This window comes from Typopeltis vanoorti, chromosome 13 (genome assembly GCF_054136105.1).
Source record: "Typopeltis vanoorti isolate ZY-2024b chromosome 13, IOZ_Tvanoo_1.0, whole genome shotgun sequence".
Taxonomy (NCBI): Eukaryota; Metazoa; Arthropoda; class Arachnida; order Uropygi; family Thelyphonidae; genus Typopeltis; species Typopeltis vanoorti.
The window spans coordinates 25,111,164-25,137,228 of NC_143561.1; the positions used below are offsets into that span (position 1 = coordinate 25,111,164).

Sequence of the window (26,065 nt, forward strand, 5' to 3'; positions counted from 1 at the left end):
ACCAACCAGAGGCAGAACAGTGATGTCTTTAATTGAAACCCCCCTCTGACACTATAATCAGATCTAACTCTTTGACATTGAGTTCCTTCTGTCACATGCTGCTTAAATGTGGTGTCATGCAATAGCTCAATAAATTCAGCTCCATTCTTCTTATGAGATTTCATAAACATTGAAATCTCATGAGATTTCAATGCTCAGATAATTGAAGTCACCCATGATGATTAATTGTTTAGCATCCATCAGGTTGATTCGATGATGAAATTTTGTCATCACCAGTGACCGAGCCACTAGATCTGCAACAACACCTCAATATGCATTTGATCTTGTTAGACTCCACCTTATACCAGATAGCTTCAAACTTACTGTTACATGGAAAACTGTCATTAGTATTGCAGTCATAGTAATATCATTAAAAGCATACACCCCTCTCTCCTATCTTATTTTCATCTTTCCTAAACATGCTGTATCCTTCACCCTCAGAGGCGGATATTAGTATATCTGCTTCTGAAAGCCATGTCTAATAAACACCTGCAACTTGAGGGCCAACATATTCACCAAGCCCACGAACTCTATCCCTTTGTTCATGATACTCCTACCATTCATGTACAGGCATAATAAATAATCTCTAGGCTTTTTTGTATATTCTCCTCTGTGGTCTCTATATTCTCTATACTCCCCAGTTCAAAAACTTGCATATCTATATTTATATTTACCTAATGACTTACATATGTAATGATTTTTGCACATATTTAATAAGTCTGAACCAGAAGAACACACGATCATTCTTTCATCATAATCACTTCTGAGATTAAGCATATTCATATCAATAACATAGTAGCATAACTTAGTCACTGCTCTGCATACATTCTCACCATTTCTCCCATTATGATTTAGTTTACCTGATTAGGTCTCATACCAATAAACAATAATAATAACAATAATAATTAATGCAAATTCAGTATTAACTACAGAAGTATTAGCTATACAAATAAAGCAGTCAAATATCTTTCTTCATTTTCATGTATTATTAAAATACTGTAAAAAATCATCATCATCATCAAATTCCTGCCATGTACCCTCAAGGGGTGTACAGGATATGACAGTACTACATGAAAAAATTACATCATTACTAACTTCCTATCTACAATTTTCCTCCAAATCAGTCTGTTACTTGTCAAGACTCCAACATTATCAGATCTTATATTTCTATCGTCTAAGGCACTTTGTACCGTATCAATCCACCTATATCTTGGTCTTCCTCTGGGTCGTTTTCCTGCCAACCTGGCAGAGAACACTTGTTTTGCAAATCTTTCCTCTCCCATTCTATTTAAGTGACCATACCATCTGAGATTAGCTCTGCTAACGCATTCCTGGATGCTGACAATGTCAAGTTCTTTCCTAATATCCTCATTTTTAATATGATATTGCCATTGATGCCATCTGTTCATGCCTCTAATCTTTCTCAGGACTCTCATATCTGCGGTCTCTAGTCTTTGGTCAAGTGTTTTACTTCTGACCCAGCTCTCAGATCCATAAGTTAAAATTGGTTTGAACACAGTCTTGTATACAGCTAATTTAGAGTTCCGACTAATTTCTTTCTTATTCCATATGAATTTATTCAATTGACTTCCCATGATACCAGCTTTGCTGATTCTGTTGTCTATTTCTATATTTAGTTTACCATCTTCAGTAAAAATTGTGCCTAAGTAACTGAAATGTTTTACTTGTTCCACAGGTTCTCCATTCACAACACAGTTGACATTTTCAATGATTCTGCCTATTTTCATTGTCTTTGTCTTTATACCATATCTATTACAACAGCTATTCAATTTAGTCAGAGAATCTCGCAGACTTGTAGCGGATTTATTTAGAAGTATAACATCATCCGCATAAAGCAAAGAGCTGACATTAACATCTCCAATTTTGATATCAGGTTTAATACCACTTTCCTTCATAATGTGATCCATATAGATAATGAATAACAGAGGGGATAATGTACATCCTTGTCTCACATTAACATTAAACCATCTTCCTGTACTTCCTTCAATTCTAACTGCTGACTCACAACTCAAATAAAGACTAAGTATTGCTTGATATAATGCCCCATTGACACCATATAACTGAATATTGAATAGCTTCTCTCTTGGCACCTTGTCATATGCCTTTTCCAAATCGACAAAACTTAAATACAGATCTTTGTTATATTCCCATGCTTTCTCGACTATTTGTCGTAAAGTGAAGATCTGATCCTGACAGCCTCTATTTGGCCTGAATCCAGCTTGTTCTTCACCAAGCTTTTCTTCCACAATTCTTCTCAACTGTTTCTCAAGTATACTTGGACAAATCTTGCCAGGAACACTCAGTAGGGAAATACCTCTGTAATTCTCACATTCAGTTTTATTTCCCTTTTTATATATGGGTACTATGAGAGCTCTACTCCAATCATTGGGAATTCGTCCCTTTGTCCAGGCTTTCTGAACTATGCAGTGCAGCCACTGTAAGACTTTTATACCACCATACTTCAGCATTTCTGATCGAATATCATCTACTCCTGCTGCCTTTCCACATTTCAAGCCTTTGATGGCTTTTTCTACTTCAAGTATGGATATGTATTCCTGACTGCATGCCTGGTCAGTGTTTTTTTATCACTGTGCTGTCATAACTGCTTGTTTCATTTAGCAGTTTTTCAAGTAATTACTCCATACTTCAAGGATATCTTTTTCTCCTGTTTTCATTTCACCTTTATCATCTCTAATTCCTTTTACAGCACTCTTTCCTCCATTCCTAAGCTTCTTCAACAACCTCCAGAATATTTTGCCACCTTCTTGATATTTATTTTCTATATTCTTGCCAAAGTCCTCCCATGACTTTTGTTTAGCTAGTTTTACACACTGTTTAGCTTTCTTACATTTGTCTCTGTATTCTGTAAGAGTAAAAGCTGACTTATTTGCCAGGAACTTTTGATATGCTTTCTTCTTTTCCTTCACTACCTCTTTAACTTCCTGTGTCCACCAGGGAGTTCTGATTTTTTTATCTTTGCACACAACCTCACCACATGCCTCTCTGGCAGAATCAATCAATGTTTCCTTCAGAGTTTGCCACTGAATCTCCAAGGTTTGATTCCTGTTCTCAAACTCTTTCATTTTCTTTTCAATAATATTTCTGTATTTTAGTCTACAGTTTACATCTGAGAGCTGCTCAACTTTTATTCGCTTTAAAACTTTCTTACATGTTATTCTTTTCAATATGAAATTCAATTTTATCCTGCTCAAGACTAAATAGTGATCACTTCCAATTTCAAATCCTCTGTACACTCTGGTGTCCTGCACCAGGGAGAAAACATCACTATCAACAATAACATAGTCAATGAGACTTTTCTTATTCCTAGCCTCTTCTCTCCATGTGAATTTGTGCACATTTTTATGTTGGAACATGGTGTTAGTAATAACCAGTCCATGTCCTGAGCAGAAATCCAACAGATATTTGCCATTATTATTAGCTTTGCTCTTTTCTCCAAATTTTCCCAAAATATTTTTGTATGTCTCACAATCATTTCCTACTCTACTATTTAGATCCCCAACAAGGACCAACTTTTCCTTTTTCATTGTGTCAGTTGCTTTTTCTAAAGCCTCAAAAAATTCCTCCACTTCTACCTTAGTAGAACCGTCTGTGGGACCATAGGCACAAATAAGTCTCATTGTCCAGTTCCCCATTCTCATATTTGCCCACATTACTCTACTTGAGACTGACTGCCATTCAAGAAGATTAGCCTTGTATTTTGTGTTGAATACTATGGCTACTCCTTCTTTTCCTTGATTGTTATTGCCTGAATATAACATTTTGTATTTATTGCTCAGAAAGATCTCACCAGTTTTGGTCTTTTTTGTTTCAGTCACCCCTATTATGTCGATCTGGTACTTATCTAATTCCTCAGCTAGCTCCATTTCTTTGCCATTCAGGCTTCTTACGTTGATAGTACCGATCTTTAACTCTGGTGATGTTGAGTTGGGGTTTGTTTTCAGATTTGTTCCAGTAGCTGACTTTTCGCTGTTCGCCCTGGTTCCCTGGCGAAAACAACGGGGGCCTTGTTTAACCAGGCGACGCCCCAGCCGGCATAAAATTTCGTCATGTTGTACCATCATTTTTTATTTTGGTTTAACCAATAAGAATACAATTTGGTCGGCTAAATCCCAAATTGCCAGCCCATCCTCGTTCGCTCAGTATCAAAGTAGATACCCAACAGGGTGCACCACGAGAAGGTGAGGATTGGACATTAGGTCAGAAGCCCTGGTCGGTTCTCCGCATTCCTTTAAAGGCTATGTGGAGGTCTCCTCTCAGTTATACAGCTTTGACCCTTAAGCACCCCACTGTAAAAAGTTCATATTTATAATTGGTTGATTACACTGTACAAGTTTTCAGATTGAAAATTCAATACTAAACCATTAATTACAATGACTTGATTTTTCTATTCTATTTCATCTAAGCAAAATAGGAAAGCAAAGATCACTTTTATTATTTTTCTTATAGGCCTTTTCATTTGAAAGATAATGATTTAGAATAGTTAATTCATATTACATAAATTTATTTGTACGTGTTTTAAGTACACTGTAGTATTGTCAAGAAATAGTCATACCATTGTCAGTAAATCTACCTGAAAAATTTAAGAAAGTTTTAAAGCAAATAACAGTTGAGCAGTTTTTAGATGTGAACTGTAGACTAAAATACATAAACATTATTCAAAAAAAAATGAAAGAGTTTGAGAACAATACCCAAACCTTGGAGATTTGGTGGCAAGCCCCTGAAGAAAACACTGATATATTCAGCCAGAGAGGTATGTGGTGAGGTTGTCTGCAAGGATAGAAAAATCAGAACTCCATGATGGACACAGGAAGTTAAAGAGGCAGTGAAGGAAAAGAAGAAGAAGAAAGCATAGGAAAAGTTTCTGGCAAATAAGTCCGCTTGTTCTCTTAGAGAATGCAGAGACAAATGCAAGAAACCTAAATATTATGTAAAACTACTAAACAAAAGTCATAGGAAGACTTTGGCAAGAACATAGAAAATAAATATCAAGAAGGTGGCAAGATATTCTGGAAGTTGTTGAAGCAGCTCAGAAATGGAGGAAAGATTGCTGTAAAAGGAATTAGAGGTGATAAAGGTGACATGAAAAACTGGAGAAAAAGATATCCTTCATGTACAGAGTAATTACTTTGAAAAATTGCTAAATGAAACAAGCAGTGATGACAGCAGCATAGTAAAAAAAAACTCAAGAGACATGCAATCAGGAATACATATCCATACTTGAAATAGAAAAGCCCATCAAAGGCCAAATGTGGAAAAGCAGCAGGAATAGACGATATTCGACCAGAGATGCTCAAGTATGGAGGTATAAAAGTTCTTACAGTGGCTACACTGCATAGTTCACAGACAGACGAATTCCAAATGATTGGAGAAGAACTCTCATAGAACCCATATATAAAAAAGGAAATAAAACCGATTGTGAGAATTACAGAAGTACAGTATTTCTCTATTGAGTGTTACTGGTAAGATTTGCGCAAGTATACTTGAGAAACTGTTGAGAAGGATTGTGGAAGAAAAGCTTGGTGAAGAACAAGCTGGATTCAGACCAAATAGAGGCTATCAGGATCAGATTTTCACTTTATGGCAAATAGTTGAGAAATCATGGAAATATAACAAAGATGTGTATTTAAGTTTTGTAGATCTGGAGAAGGCATATGACAAGGTGCCAAGAGAGAAGCTATTCAGTTAAATGCTACAGTTAAATGGTATCAATGGGGCATTATATCAAGCAATACTTAGTCTTTATTTGAGTTGTAAGTCAGCAGTTAGAATTGAAAGAAGTACAGGAAGATGGTTTAATGTTAAATCTGGTGTGAGACAAGGATGTACATTATGAAGGAATGTGGTGTTAAACCTGATATCAGAATTGGAGATGTTAATGTCAGCTGTTTGCTTTATGCGGATGATGTTATACTCCTAAATAAATCTGCTACAAGGCTGCAAGATTCCCTGACTAAATTGAATAACTCTTGTAATAGATATGGTATGAAGTTCAGCAATAACAAGACAAAGACAATGAAAATAGGCGAAGTATTGAAAATATCAACTGCATTTTGAATGGTAACCTATAGAACAAGTAAACCATTTCAGCTACTTAGGCATGATTTTTAGTGAAGATGATAAATTAAATATGGAAATAGACAATAGAATCAACAAAGGTGGTATGGTAGGAAGTCAACTGAATAAATTCATATTGAGTAAGAGAGAAACTAGTCGGAACACTAAATTAGCTGTATATAAGATAGTGTTCACACCAATTTTAACTTATGGATTTGAGAGCTGGGTCAGAAGTAAAACACTTCACCAAAGGCTAGAGACCGCAGATATGAGAGTTCTGAGAAAGATTAGGGGGCATGAACGGATGGCATCAATGGCAATATCATATTAAAAATGAGGATATTAGGAAAGAACTTGACATTGTCAGCATCCAGGAATGCATTAGCAGAGCTAATCTCAGGTGGTATGGTCACTTAAACAGAATGGGAGAGGAAAGATTAGCAAAACAAAACAAGTGTTCTCTGCCAGGTTGACACGAAAAAGACCCAGAGGAAGACCAAGATGTAGGTGGATTGATATGGTAAAAAGTGCCTCAGAAGACAGAAATATAAGATCTGATCATGTTGAAGTCTTGATAGGTAACAGACTGATTTGGAGGAAAATTGCAGATAGGAAGTTAGTAATAATAAAATTTTCCATGTAGTACTATCATATCCTGTACATCCCTTGAGGGTACATGGCAGGAATTTGATGATGATGGTACTATAACAAAGTGGAAAATCTTTCAACATCTATCTTTAAAACAAATAGTTGAGAAATCGTAGCAATATGACAAGTATCTGTACTTAAGTTGCGTAGATCCGGAAAAGGCATTCGACAAGGTCCCAGAGAAAAGCTTTTCAAAACACTACAATTATGTGGAGTAAATGGAACATTATACAGAGCAATATTTAAGTTGTCAGTCAGCTGTTAGAATTGAAGGAAATACAAGAAGATAGTTATATGTAGAGTCAGGGGTGCACATTATCTCCACACTTATTCATCATTTATATGGATCGCATTATGAAAAAAAAAATGGCATCAGGCCTGATATTTGAATTGAAGATGTCAAACTTAACTCTTTGCTTTATGCAGATGATTATGTACTCCTAAACACATCTAGTGCAAGTCTTCAGGATTCTCTAACTAAATTGAATAACACCTGTAACAAATTTGGCATGAAAATCAGCAATAAAAAGACCAAAATTAAGAAAATAGGCAGGAGCAAATAAAATTTCAGCTACATTCCGAATGGAAATTCTATAGAACAAGTAAAATATTATAGCTATTTAGGGACAGTTTTCAGTGAAAATGGCAAGTTAAATCCAGAAATAGACCACAGAATAAGCAAAGCCAGTATGATGGGTAGTCTCGAGTTCATCATAGCACACATACACTTCTAACATCCGTGTGTGGTATGATAAATTCGAGAGAAAGATTGTCGAATCTAGAGAAATTTCTCTAGATTCCTCTCATATCAACAACAGCCTAAGTTTCAATCTCTCTGATGCACACATTGCCTCTGTTCAGTATTGGTGCACTCGCGACAGCACGTAGTATACGTATGTTTGGAACTCAAGCTCGCAAACACGCTACTGTCTTTTTGTACTTGTTCTGTTATTACAATTTTAAGTCTCTCTAATTCTTTATATATTTCTTTGATTGTGATACCTGAAGATGTTGATCAATTCAACGAAACTAGTATACTAGTAGTATCTTTTCAAATATATCATATCATCTTTTTATATCTCAGTATCAGTCATTAAAGCTTGTTCATATTATATATATATATATATATATATATATAAATTAGCATATTAAACATTATTAGCATATTTAAAAAGTACTATCTCCCACAAAGGGGATAGATGTAGACCATCAGATCTGAACAATGGACAATGAACTAAAGTTTCACGTGTTTCTTTATGCCATTCTATGAGGAAATGAGTTTTGTAAGAGATAGTACATTTTAAATCTGATAATTTTTCTTAACTGTGTGTGTGTGTGTTTGTTTGAAGTTAGGAAATTATTGACTGTAATTCAGTTACCTTACATTAGCTATTTAAGTGGCTACTTAGAATTAATGTTTAAATTTTAAAATGTTACGTTAACTTAAATTAATGTCAATTACCTGATACTTCATAATAAACCAAATATATGCAGTCTGTATCTAAAATCAAAAATAACTTGAAACTTCAACAGTCAGCCAGCTTTATAATTAGCACCTTCAATTACAAAGAAAGAAGGAAGGGAAGAGTCTGCATTAGTCAGCTTAATTTAGGCTAACATGACATTTTGAAATTTAAACATTAATTCATCATTTTCATAATTTCACACACTTTTTTTCTTACATCTCCACTTATTGTTCGCATTTGTACTTTTATGTTGTTGTGTTGTTTGGATCCTGCCAATCCTTTCTGTTCTGTTGTCAATGTATGATTTTTCACAACTGGGAAATTGTAAAACAATTGTGACATCATTTGCTTGGATATTCAGTTCACTATCATGAATGTTTTGAGTTTTTACTGTTTGTAATAGTGAGCTTAAAATAGCATTGGTGAGGGACTTATCCATAGTTTGTAATGGTGCATCATTTTGTTATAGTAGGGTTTGCTATAGTGCACATCTACTATATAAATTTCAGATTTCGCATCACTAGAAAACAGTCACCAATGATTTAATATTGTTTTTGGATGACGTTATGATCCCATTAAGAATGAAACTATTACTGTAAATATTATACAATGGCTTTGATCTTATCAGGATATCACACCTGCCTGGTTAAGCAAAAAATAAAACCATACTTTATGTAATGAATTTTCACTTTTACAAAGACAGTTTAGTATCCTTTCCGTTCACCTCAATGACCTTAATTTCAGGAAACAGAAGCAAAAGACTAATAAGCAGTCTATAGGTCGTTTTATTTTCTAATTGCACAAGACATCAATTTAGTAAAGTACAGTTTAATTCATAACATCAGCTATCTAGTTCTTTGAATAATGCCAATTATTGACAAATTGGTTATTTCGAGAATAACTACTCTTCCCTGCAAATGATTCATTTTGGGTTAGTAATCAGCCTACCTTAACTCTATATAAGTCAATGACAACTTCATGATATGCTAAGTAAAAAATAAATCTAGATGGAATATGACTTTTCAAGATAATAAAAATGTATTTATTTAAGAAATTAAATAATTAAATCATGCTGAACCATCATATTTGTGGTTCATGCAAACACAGAGTAGAATTTGGTCAGCTAAGTCTGAAATTGACGGCCCATCCTCATTTGTTTAGTACCCAGTTTATACCTATTAATGAGACACACCATTTGAAGGTGAGGACTAGACATTAGTTCAGAAGCTCCAGCGAGTTCTCTGCATTCTTTAAAGGTGATGTGGAAATCATCATCATCATCATCAAATTCCTGCCATGTACCCTCAAGGGGTGTACAGGATATGATAGTGCTACATGAAAAAAATTACATCATTACTAACTTCCAATCTACAATTTTCCTCCAAATCAGTCTGTTACTTGTCAAGACTCCAACATTATCAGATCTTATATTTCTATCGTCTAAGGCACTTTGTACCGCATCAATCCACCAATATCTTGGTCTTCCTCTGGGTCGTTTTGCTGCCAACCTGGCAGAGAACACTTGTTTTGCTAATCTTTCCTCACCATTCTGTTTTAAGTGACCATACCACCTGAGATTAGCTCTGCTAAAGCATTTAGTTTAATTCAGTGTTCTGACTAATTTCTCTCTTATTCCATATGAATATATTCAATTGACTTCCCAATTTACCAGCTTTGCTGATTCCATTGTCTATTGCTATATTTAATTTACCATCTTCAATAAAAATCGTGCTTAAGTAGCTGAAATGTTTTACTTGTTCCACAGGTTCTCCATTCACAACACAGTTGACATTTTCAATGATTCTGCCTATTTTCATTGTCTTTGTCTTTTTATTGCTGACCTTCATACCATATCTATTACAACAGCTATTCAATTTAGTCAGAGAATCTTGCAGACTTGTAGCGGATTTATTTAGAAGTATAACATCATCCGTATAAGGCAAAGAGCTGACATTAACATCTCCAATTTTGATATCATGTTTAATACCACTTTTCTTCATGATGTGATTAATATAGATAATGAATAACAGAGGGGATAATGTACACCCTTGTCTCACACCAGATTTAACATTAAACCATCTTCCTGTACTTCCTTCAATTCTAACTGCCGACTTACAACTCGAATAAAGACTAAGTATTACTTGATATAATGCCCCATTGACACCATATAACTGCAGCGTATTGAATAGCTTCTCTCTTGGCACCTTGTCATATGCCTTTTCCAGATCTACAAAACTTAAATACAGATCTTTGTTATATTCCCATGCTTTCTCAACTATTTGTTGTAAAGTGAAGATCTGATCCTGACATCCTTTATTTGGTATGAATCCAGCTTGTTCTTCACCAAGCTTTTCTTCCACAATTCTTCTCAACCGTTTCTCAAGTATACTTGAGAAACGGTTGAGAAGAATTGTTGAGAAACTATGAGAGCTCTGCTCTAATCATCGGGAATTCATCCCTCTAACTATGAGAGCTCTGCTCTAATCATCGGGAATTCATCCCTCTGTCCAGGCTTTCTGAACTATGCAGAGCAGCCACTCTAAGACTCTTATATTACCATACTTCCACATTTCTGGTCGAATATCATCTACACCTGCTGCCTTTCCACATTTCAAGCCTTTGATGGCTTTTTCAACTTCAAGTATGAATATGTATTCCTGACTGCATGCCTGGGCAGTGTTTTTTAACCACTGTGCTGTCATCACTGCTTGTTTCATTTAGAAGTTTTTCAAAGTAATTACTCCATACTTCAAGGATATCTTTTTTCTCCTGTTTTCATGTCACCTTTATCATCTCTAACTCCTTTTACAGCACTCTTTCCTCCATTCTTAAGCTTCTTCAACAACCTTCAGAATATTTTTCCACCTTCTTGATATTTATTTTCTTTGTTCTTGCCAAAGTCCTCCCATGACTTTTGTATAGCTAGTTTTACACATTGTTTAGCATTCTTACATTTGTGTCTGTATTCTCTAAGAACACAAGCTGACTTATTTGCCAGGAACTTTTGATATGCTTTCTTCTTTTCCTTCACTGCCTCTTTAACTTCCTGTGTCCACCAGGGAGTTCTGATTTTTTTATCCCTTCAGACAACCTCACCACATGCCTCTCTGGCAGAATCAATCAACGTTTTCTTCAGAGTTTGCCACTGAATCTCCAAGGTTTGATTCCTGTTCTCAAACTCTTTCATTTTTTCTTCAATAATCTTTGTGTATTTTAGTCTGCAGTTCACATCTGAGAGCTGCTCAACTTTTATTCACTTTAAAACTTTCTTACTTGTTATTCTTTTCAATATGAAATTCAATTTTATCCTGCTCAAGACTAAATAGTGATCACTTCCAATTTCAAATCCTCTGTACACTCTGGTGTCCTGCACCAGGGAGAAAACATCACTATCAACAATAACATAGTCCATGAGACTTTTCTTATTTCTAGTCTCTTCTCTCCATGTGAATTTGTGCACATTTTTATGTTGGAACATCGTGTTAGTAATAACTAGTCCATGTCCTGATCAGAAATCCAACAGATATTTGCCATTATTATTAGCTTTGCTCTTTTCTCCAAATTTTCCCAAAACATTTTTGTATGTCTGACAATCACTTTCTACTCTGCTATTTAGATCCCCAACAAGGACCAATTTTTCCTTTTTCACTGTGTCAGTAGCTTTCTCTAGAGCCTCAAAAAATTCCTCCACTTCTACCTTAGTAGAACCTTCTATGGGACCATAGGCACAAATAAGTCTCATTGTCCAGTTCCCCATTCTCATATTTGCTCACATTACTCTACTTGAGACTGCCATTCTAGAAGATTAGCCTCGTATTTTGTGTTGAATACTATGGCTACTCCTTCTTTTCCTTGATTGTCATTGCCTGAATATAACATTTTGTATTTATTGCTCAGAAAGATCTCACCAGTTTTGGTCTTTTTTGTTTCAGTCACCCCTATTATGTTGATCTGGTACTTATCTAATTCCTCAGCTAGCTCCATTTCTTTGCCATTCAGGCTTCTTACGTTGATAGTACCGATCTTTAACTCTGGTGATGTTGAGTTGGGATTTGTTTTCAGATTTGTTCCAGTAGCTGACTTTTCGCTGTTCACCCTGGTTCCCTGGCGAAAACAACGGGGGGCTTGTTTAATCAGGTGACGCCCCATCCGTCATGAAATTTTGTCATATTGTACCTTATTGTTTAACCAATAAGAATACAATTTGGTCAGCCCATCCTCGTTCATTCAGTATCCAAGTAGATACCCAACAGGGTGCACCATGAGAAAGTGAGGATTGGACATTAGGTCAGAAGCCCTGGTCGGTTCTCCGCATTCCTTTAAAGGCTATGTGGAGGTCTCCTCTCAGTTATACAGCTTTGACCCTTAAGTACTCCTGATGTGGAAATCTCCTCCCAGTTATTTAGCTTTGACCCTTAAGTGACTAATTTGGAGGAAAATTGTTGATAGGAGATTAATAATAATGTAAAGTTAATCATGTAGTGCTGTTATAATAGTCCAAACACCCCTTGAGAGTACATCAGGAAAATTATGATGATGATGATGAATATTTCACTTCAGGCAATTTTTATTCCATAATTTACTAAACATGTAGAATTACTAAATTTTTATTTTGTGCAAGAAAAAGGTATAGAATTTTTGTATTCACTGTCATTATTAACTTGCCTTTTTGATTTGAAGGTCCTTTTCTTTATTATGCTCTATCCAGCTGTCCAACTGTCTATTTAAATCTTCTCTTTCTTGTTCTTTTTCTCTTTTCCACTGCTTTCTTTCTTCCTGCTGTCTTCGCTGTATAGCCTATAACAGCAGTTAATTCTACCTATGTAATATTATTTGTTATTGAAATTCCATGGAAGAACAAATCAGTATGTGTTAGACACACATACTGATTTGTATGTTAGAGACATATGTTGAATTCAATCAGAGATTTTGCATTAATACATATTAATCAGAAAAGAAAGATGTTAAAAGATAACATAAATAATAATGATGAAAAAAAAATTTATTTGAGTACAGTAAGGAACTGTTGTCTCAAATAAAATTATCAATTATTTTATGTAAAATTAAATAGAATAAATTTTACTCATTTTAAACAATTAATGAAGCTTCTATAACTGGAATAATATATAACAAAGTTATATAGGGTGTCCCAAAATTTACACAAGATTTAAATTTAGTGCCATTTGTGCAGTAAAGTGTTGCCAACGAGAAAAAAAGACAGCATGACAGCTGACAGTTCAGGGTTATTAAAAATGGAGCGCTATACAAAAGAACAATGCATTTTCATTGTTGAGCAATATTTTAAAAATAATGAAGGTTTGGCAGCTACAGTTTGCAATTTTCGTACAAAATATGGTCGAAATAGTGATTTAACTTAATCAACTGTGAAAAGATTAATTAAAAAATTCAAGGAAACTGGAATCAATTAGTGATCTTATACACTCTGGCTATCCTTCAACAAAATGTTCAACAGAAAACATCGAAGCAGTTCGTGAGAATGTTGCTGAGAGTCCAGGAACATCAATTCGGCACCGTGGTCTTGAATTGGGCATTTCGAGAAGTTCTCTACAACGTATTCTCACAAAAGATTTGCATCTTTATGCTTACAAAGTTCAATTGCCTCAAGAACTGAAGCCTACTGACCACACACAGCGAAGAGAGTTCGTCGAATGGATTATGGAACAACAACAAGTGGATGCTTATTTTTTCGAACAAAATAATCTTCAGCGATGAGGCTCATTTTCATCTTGATGGCTTCGTTAATCAATAAAATTGTTGCATTTGGGATTCAGAAAATCCACGAGTGATTGTTGAGAAACAAATGCATCCACAATGTGTCACTGTTTGGTGCAGATTTTGGGCTGGAGGCATCATCGGTCCATTCTTCTTTGAAAATGCGGCTGGTAAGGCAATAACAGTTAATGGTGCTCGCTATCGCAAAATGATAATCCAGTTTTTTGTGCCTAAATTGCAAGATATGGATGTGGGCAACATGTGGTTTCAACAAGATAGTACCACATGCCATACAGCCCGAGAAACAATTCAATTACTGCATGAGTCATTTCCTGGTCATGTAATTTCCCGTTTTGGTGATCAGAATTGGCCGCCCAGCTCATGTGACTTAATGCCATTGGACTTTTTTCTTTGGGGTTTTTGAAGTCTAAGGTTTATGCCAACAAGCCCGCGACCACCCACGCCTTGAAGGAGGAAATTGAGCGCTGTATCAATGAAATTCAGCTACATTTATGCAAAACGGTCATGGAAAATTTCGACAAAAGAGTGTGTATGTGCCAGCAAAGCCGTGGAGACCATTTACCAGATATGCTATTCCATGCACAACCCTATACTGTATACTTTAATGAATCAATAAGAAATTACAATTTTTAATTAAAAACCTGTGTTTTCTATCAAAATTACTTCTTGCGTGAATTTTGGGAGACCCTGTATATTATTGTATAATATATAACTCTGTTATATAATATATAACAAAGTGTGGGAAGGATGATCTTCAATAATGATCCTTCCAAGACTATGCATTCACAAAGTCTTAATATTAAAATGGATTAGTCAGGCTATTACAAAAACTTCAACCCACGTCATATAAAACGATGTGCTGGCTGATTGTTTTGACAGTTACAATTCGCTAAGGATTATGAAGTGAGTGTATTACTGAGGATATTTGTTACTGTTGTCCATTTTGTATGTTAAGATGAAAGTCTTCAATGTTTATTAGTTCAATACTGATGCTTTATACCATCATCCACCACATTCCATCCAAAACATTAACAGAGAAAGACTACCATCACATCACTTTTACCTTGTTATCTTGACTTTATTTCTAGAAGAAGTATGTAATATTATTGATACCAGGATAATTCATGTCTGGGATGTCAAGGATACCACCTTAGCCTAAGGACCTAGTGGGACATTCATGTGCTGTCGTCAGATATAATCTGATGTACCTGAGGAGTCTTCCTGTGCGTAAAGTGAGACTATATCTAATATAGATATACATAGGTGGTCTGAAAAGTTCTCTGCCTTGACGATAGATGGCGACACTATTGGCAAGATTTTTTTTTTTCCTAAGTTGGTACATCTGTCATAAGTATCCATGTGAAATTGCAAGTCATTCTATCAAGTAGTTTGTTTTATACAGCTGTTTAAAGCAAAAGTGTTGTCTGTATCCTTTGAAATGGATAAAATTGAGCACTGTGCAGTTATAAAATCTTTGTAAAAGAAGGTTTAACATCAAAAGAAATTCATTTGAAGTTCATAAAAACTTATGGGCACTCTTCTCCTTCATTTTTGACAATTAAGAAATAGGCTGCTGAGTTTAAACATGGCCGTACCAGCCTTGAAGATGATCCACGCAAAGGTTGTCCAAAAAGTGTAACACCACCACCAGAAATCATTGATCAAGTGCACGATATGGTATTGGATGACTGGTGAGTCAAAGTGTGTGAAATTGCTGAGACCATTAGGTATTTCAAAAGAACGTGTAGGATATATTTTGCATGAAGAATTGCATATGAAAAAGCTTTGCACAAGATGGGTGCCACAATTGCTCACAGCAGATCAAAAATGCACTTGCATGAAAATCTCTGAACATTGCTTGGAGTGTTTTAACAAGAATAAAACTGATTTTGTGCATCGATTTATTACTATGGATAAGACTTAGATTCACCACTGCACGCCAGAATCCAAACAGCAGTCAAAACAGAATTTCAGGTCATCAGTAGGAAAGGTCATGGCATTGGTGTTTTGGGATACTAAAGGTATTTTGTTTATTAATTATCTTGAAAAGGATAAAACAATAACCACGGAATATTATCCACAAAAGTGTTTTGTCAATGGGAAAATTAAGGGATCTGCACTATGAATTATTGGAAGATCCACCCTATTCCCCAGACTTGGCTCCCTCTGACTTCTAACTCTTCCCAAAACTAAAACTCTTCCTCGCTGGTCATCATTTTTCTTCGAATCAAGAGGTAATTGCAGCTGTAGAGGGGTATTTTGTAGATCTTACTGAGAACCACTACAGGGATGGGATAATGGTGCTGGAGCATCACCAGAATAAATGTATTAGTCTTAAGGGAGATTATGTTGAAAAATAAAAATAATTTAATTATAAAATTCATTTTTTCATTGTCAGGCCGAGAACTTTTCAGACCACTCTCGTAGTTTCCCTTCTCACAATATATTACATGACTATTCAAACACTGCTTTTCCAATTCCTTTAAATGGAACAATCATCTTCACAAAAAAAACTTTTCTCCTAGCTAAGTCCTTCACATCCATGTTCTGCAGATCTATTCATGGAGAGAAAAGAGTTGAGCCAATCTAAAACTTGCTATTATTTAGAAACATGATTCAAAACATTCAGGAAACAGAATTTCATTGAATATGTAACCAATGCCCACCTACACTGGATGTTATCTTCATGCCTCACCTATTCACCAACCATCACCAAAATAGGCATAATTCATTCCCCCCCCCCCCCCCACACACACAAAAATATTCACCTTCCACTAAAAAAGACAAAGATAAACAGAAAAAAGAAATTCAGTTACTGGTGTGCCAGTTCACCTTTAATGGACATTCAAGGAGTGCTGTTCAGAAGATACTGTTTCTTCTCCTCCCTAACCACAGTGAAATCCCAATATTCATTATAGAGACTGTTTCCATTTCAAACAAGGGAAATCACTTCATAAAACTGATGCACTACTCAGGTTATAATATCAGAGTTGCATATAAGCCCTTCTAAATCATATGTATCTTCCTTTAATCGCTCAAGTCAGTAGCTCCTTTATAAACATCCAGATGTTTACAGAATTCCATGGTCTTATAGTCTACTTTACATGGATCTGAATTTCAGAAATTTTGAAATAAGAAAGAAGGAACATCTCAGTGATGTGACATACAGAAGAGAAGAAAAATCGGGACTTGCTAGTCATTCTTCCAACACAAATCACATCATCAACTGAAATAAAGCTACCATTTTTTATCTTGAAGGAAACTTGAATCAAAAGAATCCACTACTGGCATTCCCTCACACAGCTTCCCCGAACAAAAAACAATTAATGACTTTCAAACATCTTAAATGATGTCTGGAAGTCATTAATGAGATCTCTCACCACACACAAGTTCAATTTTTCAAAGCATCACCTTCAAACAATTCTATAAGACAGGTGATGTGTGCCACACTCGTTCACTGTTCTGCTTTCTTTCATTATTAATACTCAAAAGGTTTATCTGGGATTTTTAAATTTGTTTTCAGCTGTAATCCTTACTTAATCTCCCACCTAGAGGAAGCCACTGGTTAGTGTGTAAAATTAGTTGGTACATATCGTATTGTTATTAGAGTTAAATAATAAATCCAGTCCTTATATCACTGAACTGTTAGTCATAAAATTAAATGTATATTTTTATGTTTTAAACTGCTTGACTTCCTTTTTCCTCACAAAAATTATGGACAAAAGCTGATGAATTATATAGCTGAAAGAATAGGAAAAATTTACTTTAATACTTTCACATTTAATTTAATGAATATTTCAATTCCTTCAAAGGCATATATGGGCTATACAGAATCCCTGTGCATTTCAACAAGTTTCTTTACATATGCTAAAGGTCACAATATGGATAAGATTTATAGTCAAGTTCATTATCAGGCTGTTTTTCTTTGAAGAAATCAATCAAACTGGACTTGTGCCCACATGGTCATGGCTGCGTGTTAATGGGACATGTTCAGGATGCCTGAACACAATAGTGTTGATGCAAGATGAAGCACCTCTATACATCGGAAGTGAGGTTTAATGATTACTGCATCACCATTTCACAGAGGATGGAGTAATGAGTTGCTCATTTTCTATGAAATGGCCACTGCATTTACCATACCTTAACCCCTGACTTTTGGGTTACCTAAAAAAAGCATGGCATATTGGGACAAAGTTCTGCCTTTAGCAGATTTGAAAGACAAAGATCACATCACATGTGAAACCTTTGGCAGATCAACTGCATTCTATTGTAGATAATAGTATATGGCAATATCAGCTATTGGTCCTGTCCAAAAGCTAAGACGTTGAACGTAAAGTCTATTGATCATTCGAATCTCCTTGATAGCTTGTTGGCTCTATGTGATAGGTTTTTTTGTATATCATTATTTTATGAAATGAGTGAAATAAACATTATTGAATAACATGTCAATGACTCTGAATCATACAATCACATACCCATTTGATCCACAATAATGTAATTTTCTCATGCTCACAGTGCCATATTTCTCATATCATTGATTTCTGAACTAATTTTTTTTATTTTCAAAATCTCTTCCCCAAATCTGCTAAGTTTGAGGGCATTTCTCTCTCTCTACAGATTGCTCTGAATAGGGGTATTTTAATATGAAATGCCCTGTATTTAAACAGAGGAAAGCAATAAAGAAATGCTTTGTAATTCAATTGATGGATTAAAATGAAAACAAAAGAATTATGCAACTGTTATTACTGAACAATTAAATACACATTTTACTATATAACAAAATAAGCTTTAAACACTTATGTACACAAAAAACTTACCCTCTTCTTTTTTATTTTCTCTAGTTTTTTCTTTAGACGGGCAGCTATACCACGCTGCAACAGTATTTTAGCAATATTTTGAACTTTCTCCTAGAAGAATAACAATTTTGTATATTCCCCATCAAATAACTAAATTAAAGCAAAAATTAAAACCAAATCCAAGTACTCATAAGAACTGTATCCCATTTTCTTTTTGGTTTCACATGGTATTAAACCAACACAGCTTCAATATATATATAGACAGTATGTGAGGTACAGGAATACTTCAGATTCTATACCTCACATGCTATAGATGTATAACATTTTTGTAGCATTCCAGTTTTAATTTATTTTGCAATCAACTTCCCTAAAAAAAAAAATAATACAAAAACCTTCTCAATATATGGAAGAAGGCTAGAAAATTTTAATCATCAGAATGAATTAAGATGAACAGCCAGTACTGAGACAGCACTACATTTCTTTGAAATCTAGTGCTGTCTCAATGACATAAAAAAATTACATATGCCTTAATAGTGTATAGGGACAGCTTGGTCATGAACACCCCTTCTGTTCCTTTAGGCATACTCTCCACTAGTCTGTAATAATAAGTGTCAGGTATTCTGGACCATTCTTTCTTCAAAACGACCAATAGTCCATGTAACATTGTGGAACTCAGTGGTCTGCACTGTACTTGACTGTCAGATTTTAGAGAAAGACAACATATACTAGAATATTAATTAAAAAACTTTAATTAATACTGCCTATATTTTGGTGACATTACTTTACCATCTTCAGGGGTCATAAAATAATGATATATGCATGAGGGCACTAACACTAAGCAAATATGACTGAAGAAAACAACTGAAGTTGGTCCAAGAGTCCTAAAGGTGTCTCCTAGTGGGCTAAATTGGGTTGTCTTGACTGTTGGGTTGATGTTCTTAGAATGCAAGCCTCCCATATTTGGGGCAGTCTCATCCATCCAAATTTGTTGAGGTTTGGGGAGTTTTTTTAGAGCTGAGGCTGATTCCAGGAATAATCTCTCATACTTATACTTACTGCAGTGTAGTAAAGTGGCTTTCTTCCAATGTATTTTGTGGTGGGTGTCCAAAGAATGGTCAGCAAGTCCTGAGTGGTTGTATTGGTAGAACCAGATATAGTCCTTATGTTCAGATATCCTGATATTAGCTGTCCTGCCTGTTTGGCCGTAGTCGGAGAGTCTGCAACTACAAGGGACCTGGTATCAAGGCAAGCATTTGCACGAGGTGGCAAAAATTGGCATAAACTATACAAAAAATAAGCAAGAAGGGGTGGCAAAATATGCTACCTGCACAGGGCAGCCCTGCCTGGTATACTCCAGGTAGGTCTAGGGAAAGTGACTGGTCTTTGGGGGAGTGGATAAGAAATGCCAATTTTTTATATGGTTTGTAACAAGTTGTCAGGTGATATTTTTTTCGGATTTTTGTTAGCTTTTAAGAAGTACCCTGGATATAAGGAATGCTGATAGATTTAGAGTAATCTCTGTTATGAATGGGGGGGGGGGGATAGGAGGGTTGTGGTTAGTTATTTTTCCAGCCATATTTGCTCAGTATTAGTGCCTGCATGCACATATCATTATTTTGTGATCCCTGAATATGATAATGTAACATTACCGAAATATAGGAAGTATTAATTAAAGTTTTTTAATTAATATTCTGGTATATGCTGTCTTTCCCTAAAATCTGACAATTATGTATAACCAACATATAAGTTTATCTACAAGAATTGTACTGCACTTAATGTACTAGTTTATTTCAAAAGTGGTCTATTGGATTGAGATTGGGAACTTTGCAAGTAAAAACAAGTTTTTCCACATCATTTTCCTCAAATTATGTGACAATAACACCTGCATTGTTATGTTGAAAGACATGGGTCCATCTGTTCTGGGAAGTACTGCAAAAGTATCTGCTGGCATTCCTCTTCCAGGCACAACCAAAGGTGTAAAGAACATTTTGACTGGTTTGTACAGTATTGGAAATCTATGAAATGAAGTGATGAATCATATCACACTCTTTTTTGATTCAATGGATTTGTGTGTGTGGAGGGGGGGGTGATTTCAGGAATATATTATGTGCAACATCCAAGCTGTGAAGTTTGGTGGCCTCCTTTCTAAAAGATTTCATCAATTCCAGTAATGCATGCACTGAGGCATCAACAAATACTGCCAATTTCTGTACTATAAAACTAAAAGAAATATCCTGTTTCTTAGTAAAACTTTCATTCTCTGTAAACTGCCTATAAACATAAATAAAGTTATGAAAAGTTATATTTACCATTAATTCATTTTAGGCTCTATGAGGTGCTACCCAAACCTTCAGGGAATTTGAATTCAGCATGTGAACAGGTTGCAGTACAGCCTTCTGCTGATATAAGGGATGAACTGTATTGTTTGTGAATCAGCATGCCAACAGCCGGCAAGCTGAGAGGCTGTGTTCTTTGGTTATGTGCATTTTTGTAATGTTATGTTTTTAGCAGATTGACAATTTTCTTCTCCAAATGAAATGTCAGATTTTAAGGTGCAAAAAATCTGCATCAAATGTTTCAACTCAAAAAAATTGCCAGAAACCCACCGAATGCTTAAGGAGATGAAATGAAGTCACCAAAGAACAGATGAAAAGAAGTAGCCAAATTCATTGCTGCCAAAAAAAGTGCATCAAGTTTACAACAATATCAAGTCAATGTTAAAGTTTTTTTGACAATCAAGGCTGTCCACAGGGAATCTCCCCCCCCCTCTCCCCATCAAACTGTCAACACCAAGTTTTACTCTGAGGTTTTGAAGCAACTAAGGAAGAGCATTTGGCACAAATGTCCAGACAAGTGGAAGAACAATGACTGGGTTCTCTACAGTGACAAAGTTTCCAATTTCCTGGCTTCCAGAAACATGACAGCAATTCCCTATCTTTTCTATTTGCCTGACCTTGCTCCCTGCAATTTTTAGCTCCTTCTTAAGATGAAATACTCACTGAAAGGGCACCATTTTAACAAGATTAAGGAGATCCAGACAAAATTGCAAGAGATGCTTAATACAGTTACATCTGAAAATTTCCAGGACATGGAATCATGGAAAAATTTCTAGGATCACTGATGCCCAAGGGGGGCATCTTAGAATATAGAAGAAGAAGATGTGGAAACTAGGAGTTACAATAAAAAAAAAATATATATATATTATTTTTATGGTCAAATTCCTCAAACTTTCGGGTAGCACCGCATATATTTTTTAAAGTATTCAAGTGCATATATTTATTATTTATTCTTAAATAACAATCATCATATCTCGTTTACATTTTTTCCTTGCAAGACAATCTCAATGGCCTCTCATAGCTAAGTAACTTGGCTTGTTTGAAACTTAACTAATGCTTTGATAGGGCAGTTAATCCAATCAGCATAGTGTGTTATGGTTGTCAATTGAATGTGTTCTACTGGCTGATTTAATTGCAAAACCCAAGTTTCTAGGAGGGAACCCCCCCCCCCTCCATATGACACCAGCTAACTCACCTTCAGCTGAAAAGCCCTGATAAAAGTTCTTCATGTCCTAGGTGGGATTCAAACAAAATGGCATCATCCTGACCTTGTTCTCTGCAACTTTTTCATCATCGAAACCATGAGCTATAGAGACGCTCATCATATTGCCAAATAATATTTTTCTTGCACTTCAATTTCTTTCCTACTCGAATATTATTTGTATTTTGTGTGTCTTCTATAACTTTTCCCCATACAATGCCAAAAATTGGAATTTCGCATTTCCAAACAAAAAAAGTTAGACATTCATGATAGATTTTTTAAGGTCTGTGGAAGTGGTGCTTGCATCCTCTGAACTAGGCTGCCCGAAGATAGACTTAAGTTCAAGTCTAGTCACCAACTGGAGGAACTTTTTCTAAGCTTTTCTTCAACCAGTTCCTGAGTTAGCTGATCTCTGCCACTGGTTTCTCCTGGTTTTCATCCTGTAAACTCAAGAATGTAGAACCCACACTATTTCAGACAAGAACCTATCCTGTTAGGGTTAGGTACCAAAAGATAACAGCAAGGAACTTTTTCTAAGCTTTTCTTCAACCAGTTCCTCAGTTAGTTGATCTCTGCCACTGGTTTCTCCTGGAAAATGGTTTTTCAGCCTGTAAACTCAAGAAAATCAACTGTAGAACCCACACTATTTCAGACAAGAACCTATCCTGTTAGGGTTAGGTACCAAGAGATAGCAGCACGTGTACCCATCTCTTCATCAGTTGCCACTTATAATTAGTGATAGTCATGAACCAGCTATCTCTGATTGGTTAATATTGAATTTCCCATTCAGTCTCCAAAGAGCTAGATAGGATTAAAAAGGCCTTGCCTACTCCCTTATAAGGAATAAAAGGCATTAGCTGATAGCTAGATTTTTTATTCCCTCATACTTAATTTTTCTAAGTGTATTATTTATACCTATACAAGGTAATCAAAATTAAAATATCCCTGTTTAAGGCATTGTGAAACACCATCCAGTGATCCAAATGCTGCAAAACATTGCAGGAATACGCTGTGTGTGCCATGTGGAAATGAGTAAAAATGAACAAAAAAGCAGTGACACATCAGTTGTGCCTGCAGGACTTTCAAAGTCGACTGACACTTGCTTTAACATTCCTTGCTCGAGTGAATTTGGATGTTGCGTGGCTGTGGATGCTTTTGTGGGGAGATGAGGCTCACTTTCACCCAAATAGAACTATAAATACCCACAATGGTGAGTATGCAAAACCTGCACTCATTTTGGAACAAAACTTTTGGAATTACTTTGTAATTCCAACATTTTTTAATTAAATTATTTTGTAATGAGTGCAGAGAACGAATATGAGCAAGAAAGAAGCGATATGAATAAGCAGGAGAGGAAGGAAGGAAAGATTGAAGTGGTGCTTATGAATGAAAAAGTGGGTAGCATGAATGTAGAGAATAAGAGAACAAGTGTGCAAGACAAGCAGGGAAATGGAGAAGCTCAGAATGGACAGCAGAACACAGCATGAGAAAGTTTGATGCTGCAAGAGGATGTGAATGCATGCGTAGATAAAAAGGGAAGGGAATGACCTGGGATGTAGGGAAAACAGTTGGATTTGAAGAATTATCTGGGATGGGTAAGGAGAAAAAGAAATGGCCGGAGGAAAGCATGGAGAAATCACATCTAATAAGTGGTGTCAGTGAAACTTGTTATAGATCCAGGAATGAGCTGTTATGTTTGTATACAAATGCTAGAGGTATCAGAAACAAGGGAAATTAAATGGTTGCATTGACTGAGTTCATTTACCCAAAAATTGTTGGAATAAGTGAGACACGGTTGGAGGAGGATGGCATCCTGACAGGAGTACAGATGGAAGGTATGATGTATTTCGTGAAGATAGAAAGGGTAAAAAGAAAGGTAGAATGATAAAAAAATGAGTTATGTCCATGCAAGGTAGAGATTCAATGGGAAAAAGTGGTAGTGATTTTGAGGCAGTATGGTGTGAGATAGAGGTGAATAGAATGAAATATTTCATTGGATGTTTCTATAGACCTGGTAATGTGGAGGATCACAGCAGTATTTTGAACAGGAAATATATAAGTAAATTAGTCAAAGTAGCATCCCAAAAATCTTCAGGCAAGTCAGTGATCTTCTGGTGACCAGCAATCCCATCCTGAGTTTTGCTAATAACAATTAGCAAAACTAGTAATTGCTAATTAGCAATTATTCAGGCCTCCATGGAGTCAAAAGACTCATCATGGGAGGTCCTTCCTAGGAAACATGAAGTCTATCATACCACTCCTTGAACTCAGTGACATATCTTGCTCTCACAACTCTATCAGGCAATGCATTCCATGGTTCGACTATCTTCCATGCAAAGAAACCACTCTCCACCTTCTTGCTCACAGCTTCCTTTTGCAACTCCCAGGAATGGCCACTTGTCATTGCAGCTTCCCACTGTTCCACCAAACGAAAGAACTCCCCAGTGTCAACCCTATAACTACCTCTCAACAGTTTAAAAGTCTCAATCATATCACCTCTCCTTCTTCTATCTATCAAACCCTGCAGTCCACATTCCCTCAGTCAATCCTCATTGTTCAGTCCTGAAACCATCTTCGTTATCCACCTCTGTACCCTTTCCAGTTAATTTATCCACTTCAAATCCTGGAGACCAAATTTGAGAACAATAGTCTAAGTCTGATCTGATCTGATTATACAATGAAATGATAACTCTTTTATCTCTGCAGGTCAACATCCTTCTCAGTATTGTAGAAATCTTCTCGGTTACCTTCACCTCCTTTGCAATATGTGGCACTATGTTCCCTGAATTTCAGTTTTCTATCAATCATCACCCCCAGATCTCGTCTCCCCTACTTACTCCAGTACAGCTCCTCCAATCGAGTATGCAGCCTCCCATTGATGTATCCCAAACTTCAAGACTTTACATTTTGCTGTACCCCCATTCATTTGCCCATCTGTCTAGTTTATTCAAATTCTCCTGTATTATTACTAATAACCATTCCCAGCTTCACATCATCTGCAAACAACTGAATATCCCCCTGCAATCCATTGACAATGTCATTGATATAAGGGTTAAATAAGGGTTAAACAATACAGGTCCCAGTACTGGGACTTGTGGGACTCCACTTGTAACCTTCTACCTCCTCGATACTGTACACAACTCTCTGATACCTACCAGACAGCCAATCCTGAATCCAGTTTACTAAACTGACATCTAACCCATGTGCTGCAACTTAAATATCAACTTATTGTGTAGCACCATGTCAAATGCCTTTGCAAAATCCAAAACTATGGCTGTATATGCTTTTCCCTCAACAACTGCTCTTGTCACTTTATTATAAAAGGCAATCATTACTAAAGCAAGGGTGCCCATTAACAAATCCATGTCGACTCTCACAGATAACATTACCCCCTCATCGGCCCAACGCTGCATATGGTCCCTCACTAATTTCTCCAAAATCTTTATAACTATTGATGAAACACAAACTGACCTATAGTTAGACACATCCAGTCTGCTACCACCCTTATGCAATGGCACTATCTTACCTTCCTTCCATTCCTTAGGCGCCTTTCCCATAGCCAGACTTTCATTGAAAAGCCAGGTCACCAGAGCTGTCAGTTCTTTAGCATATTCTCTCAAACCCATGGTGAAATACCATCCAGTCCCAGAGCTTTATTGACATCCAGGGTACTCAGTATTTGGAACACATTCTCCTCTTGCACCTCTAAACCTCGAACCTGCCCTATCC

At 36.0% G+C, this 26,065-nt stretch overlaps 1 protein-coding gene across 2 annotated transcripts in view; it reads right to left on the reverse strand.

Moving 5' to 3' along the window:
• Positions 1 to 26,065, reverse strand: part of LOC150099996 (uncharacterized) — a 135,586-nt gene that overhangs the window by 65,082 nt on the left and 44,439 nt on the right. For both annotated transcript variants that reach the window (XM_090402471.1, XM_090402472.1), the window contains exons 4-5: positions 18,821 to 18,910; positions 12,915 to 13,046 (exon numbers count right to left, since the gene is read on the reverse strand). In XM_090402471.1, coding sequence (XP_090258597.1) covers positions 12,915 to 13,046; positions 18,821 to 18,910 — 222 coding nt within the window. The remainder of the gene's footprint in view (positions 1 to 12,914; positions 13,047 to 18,820; positions 18,911 to 26,065) is intronic.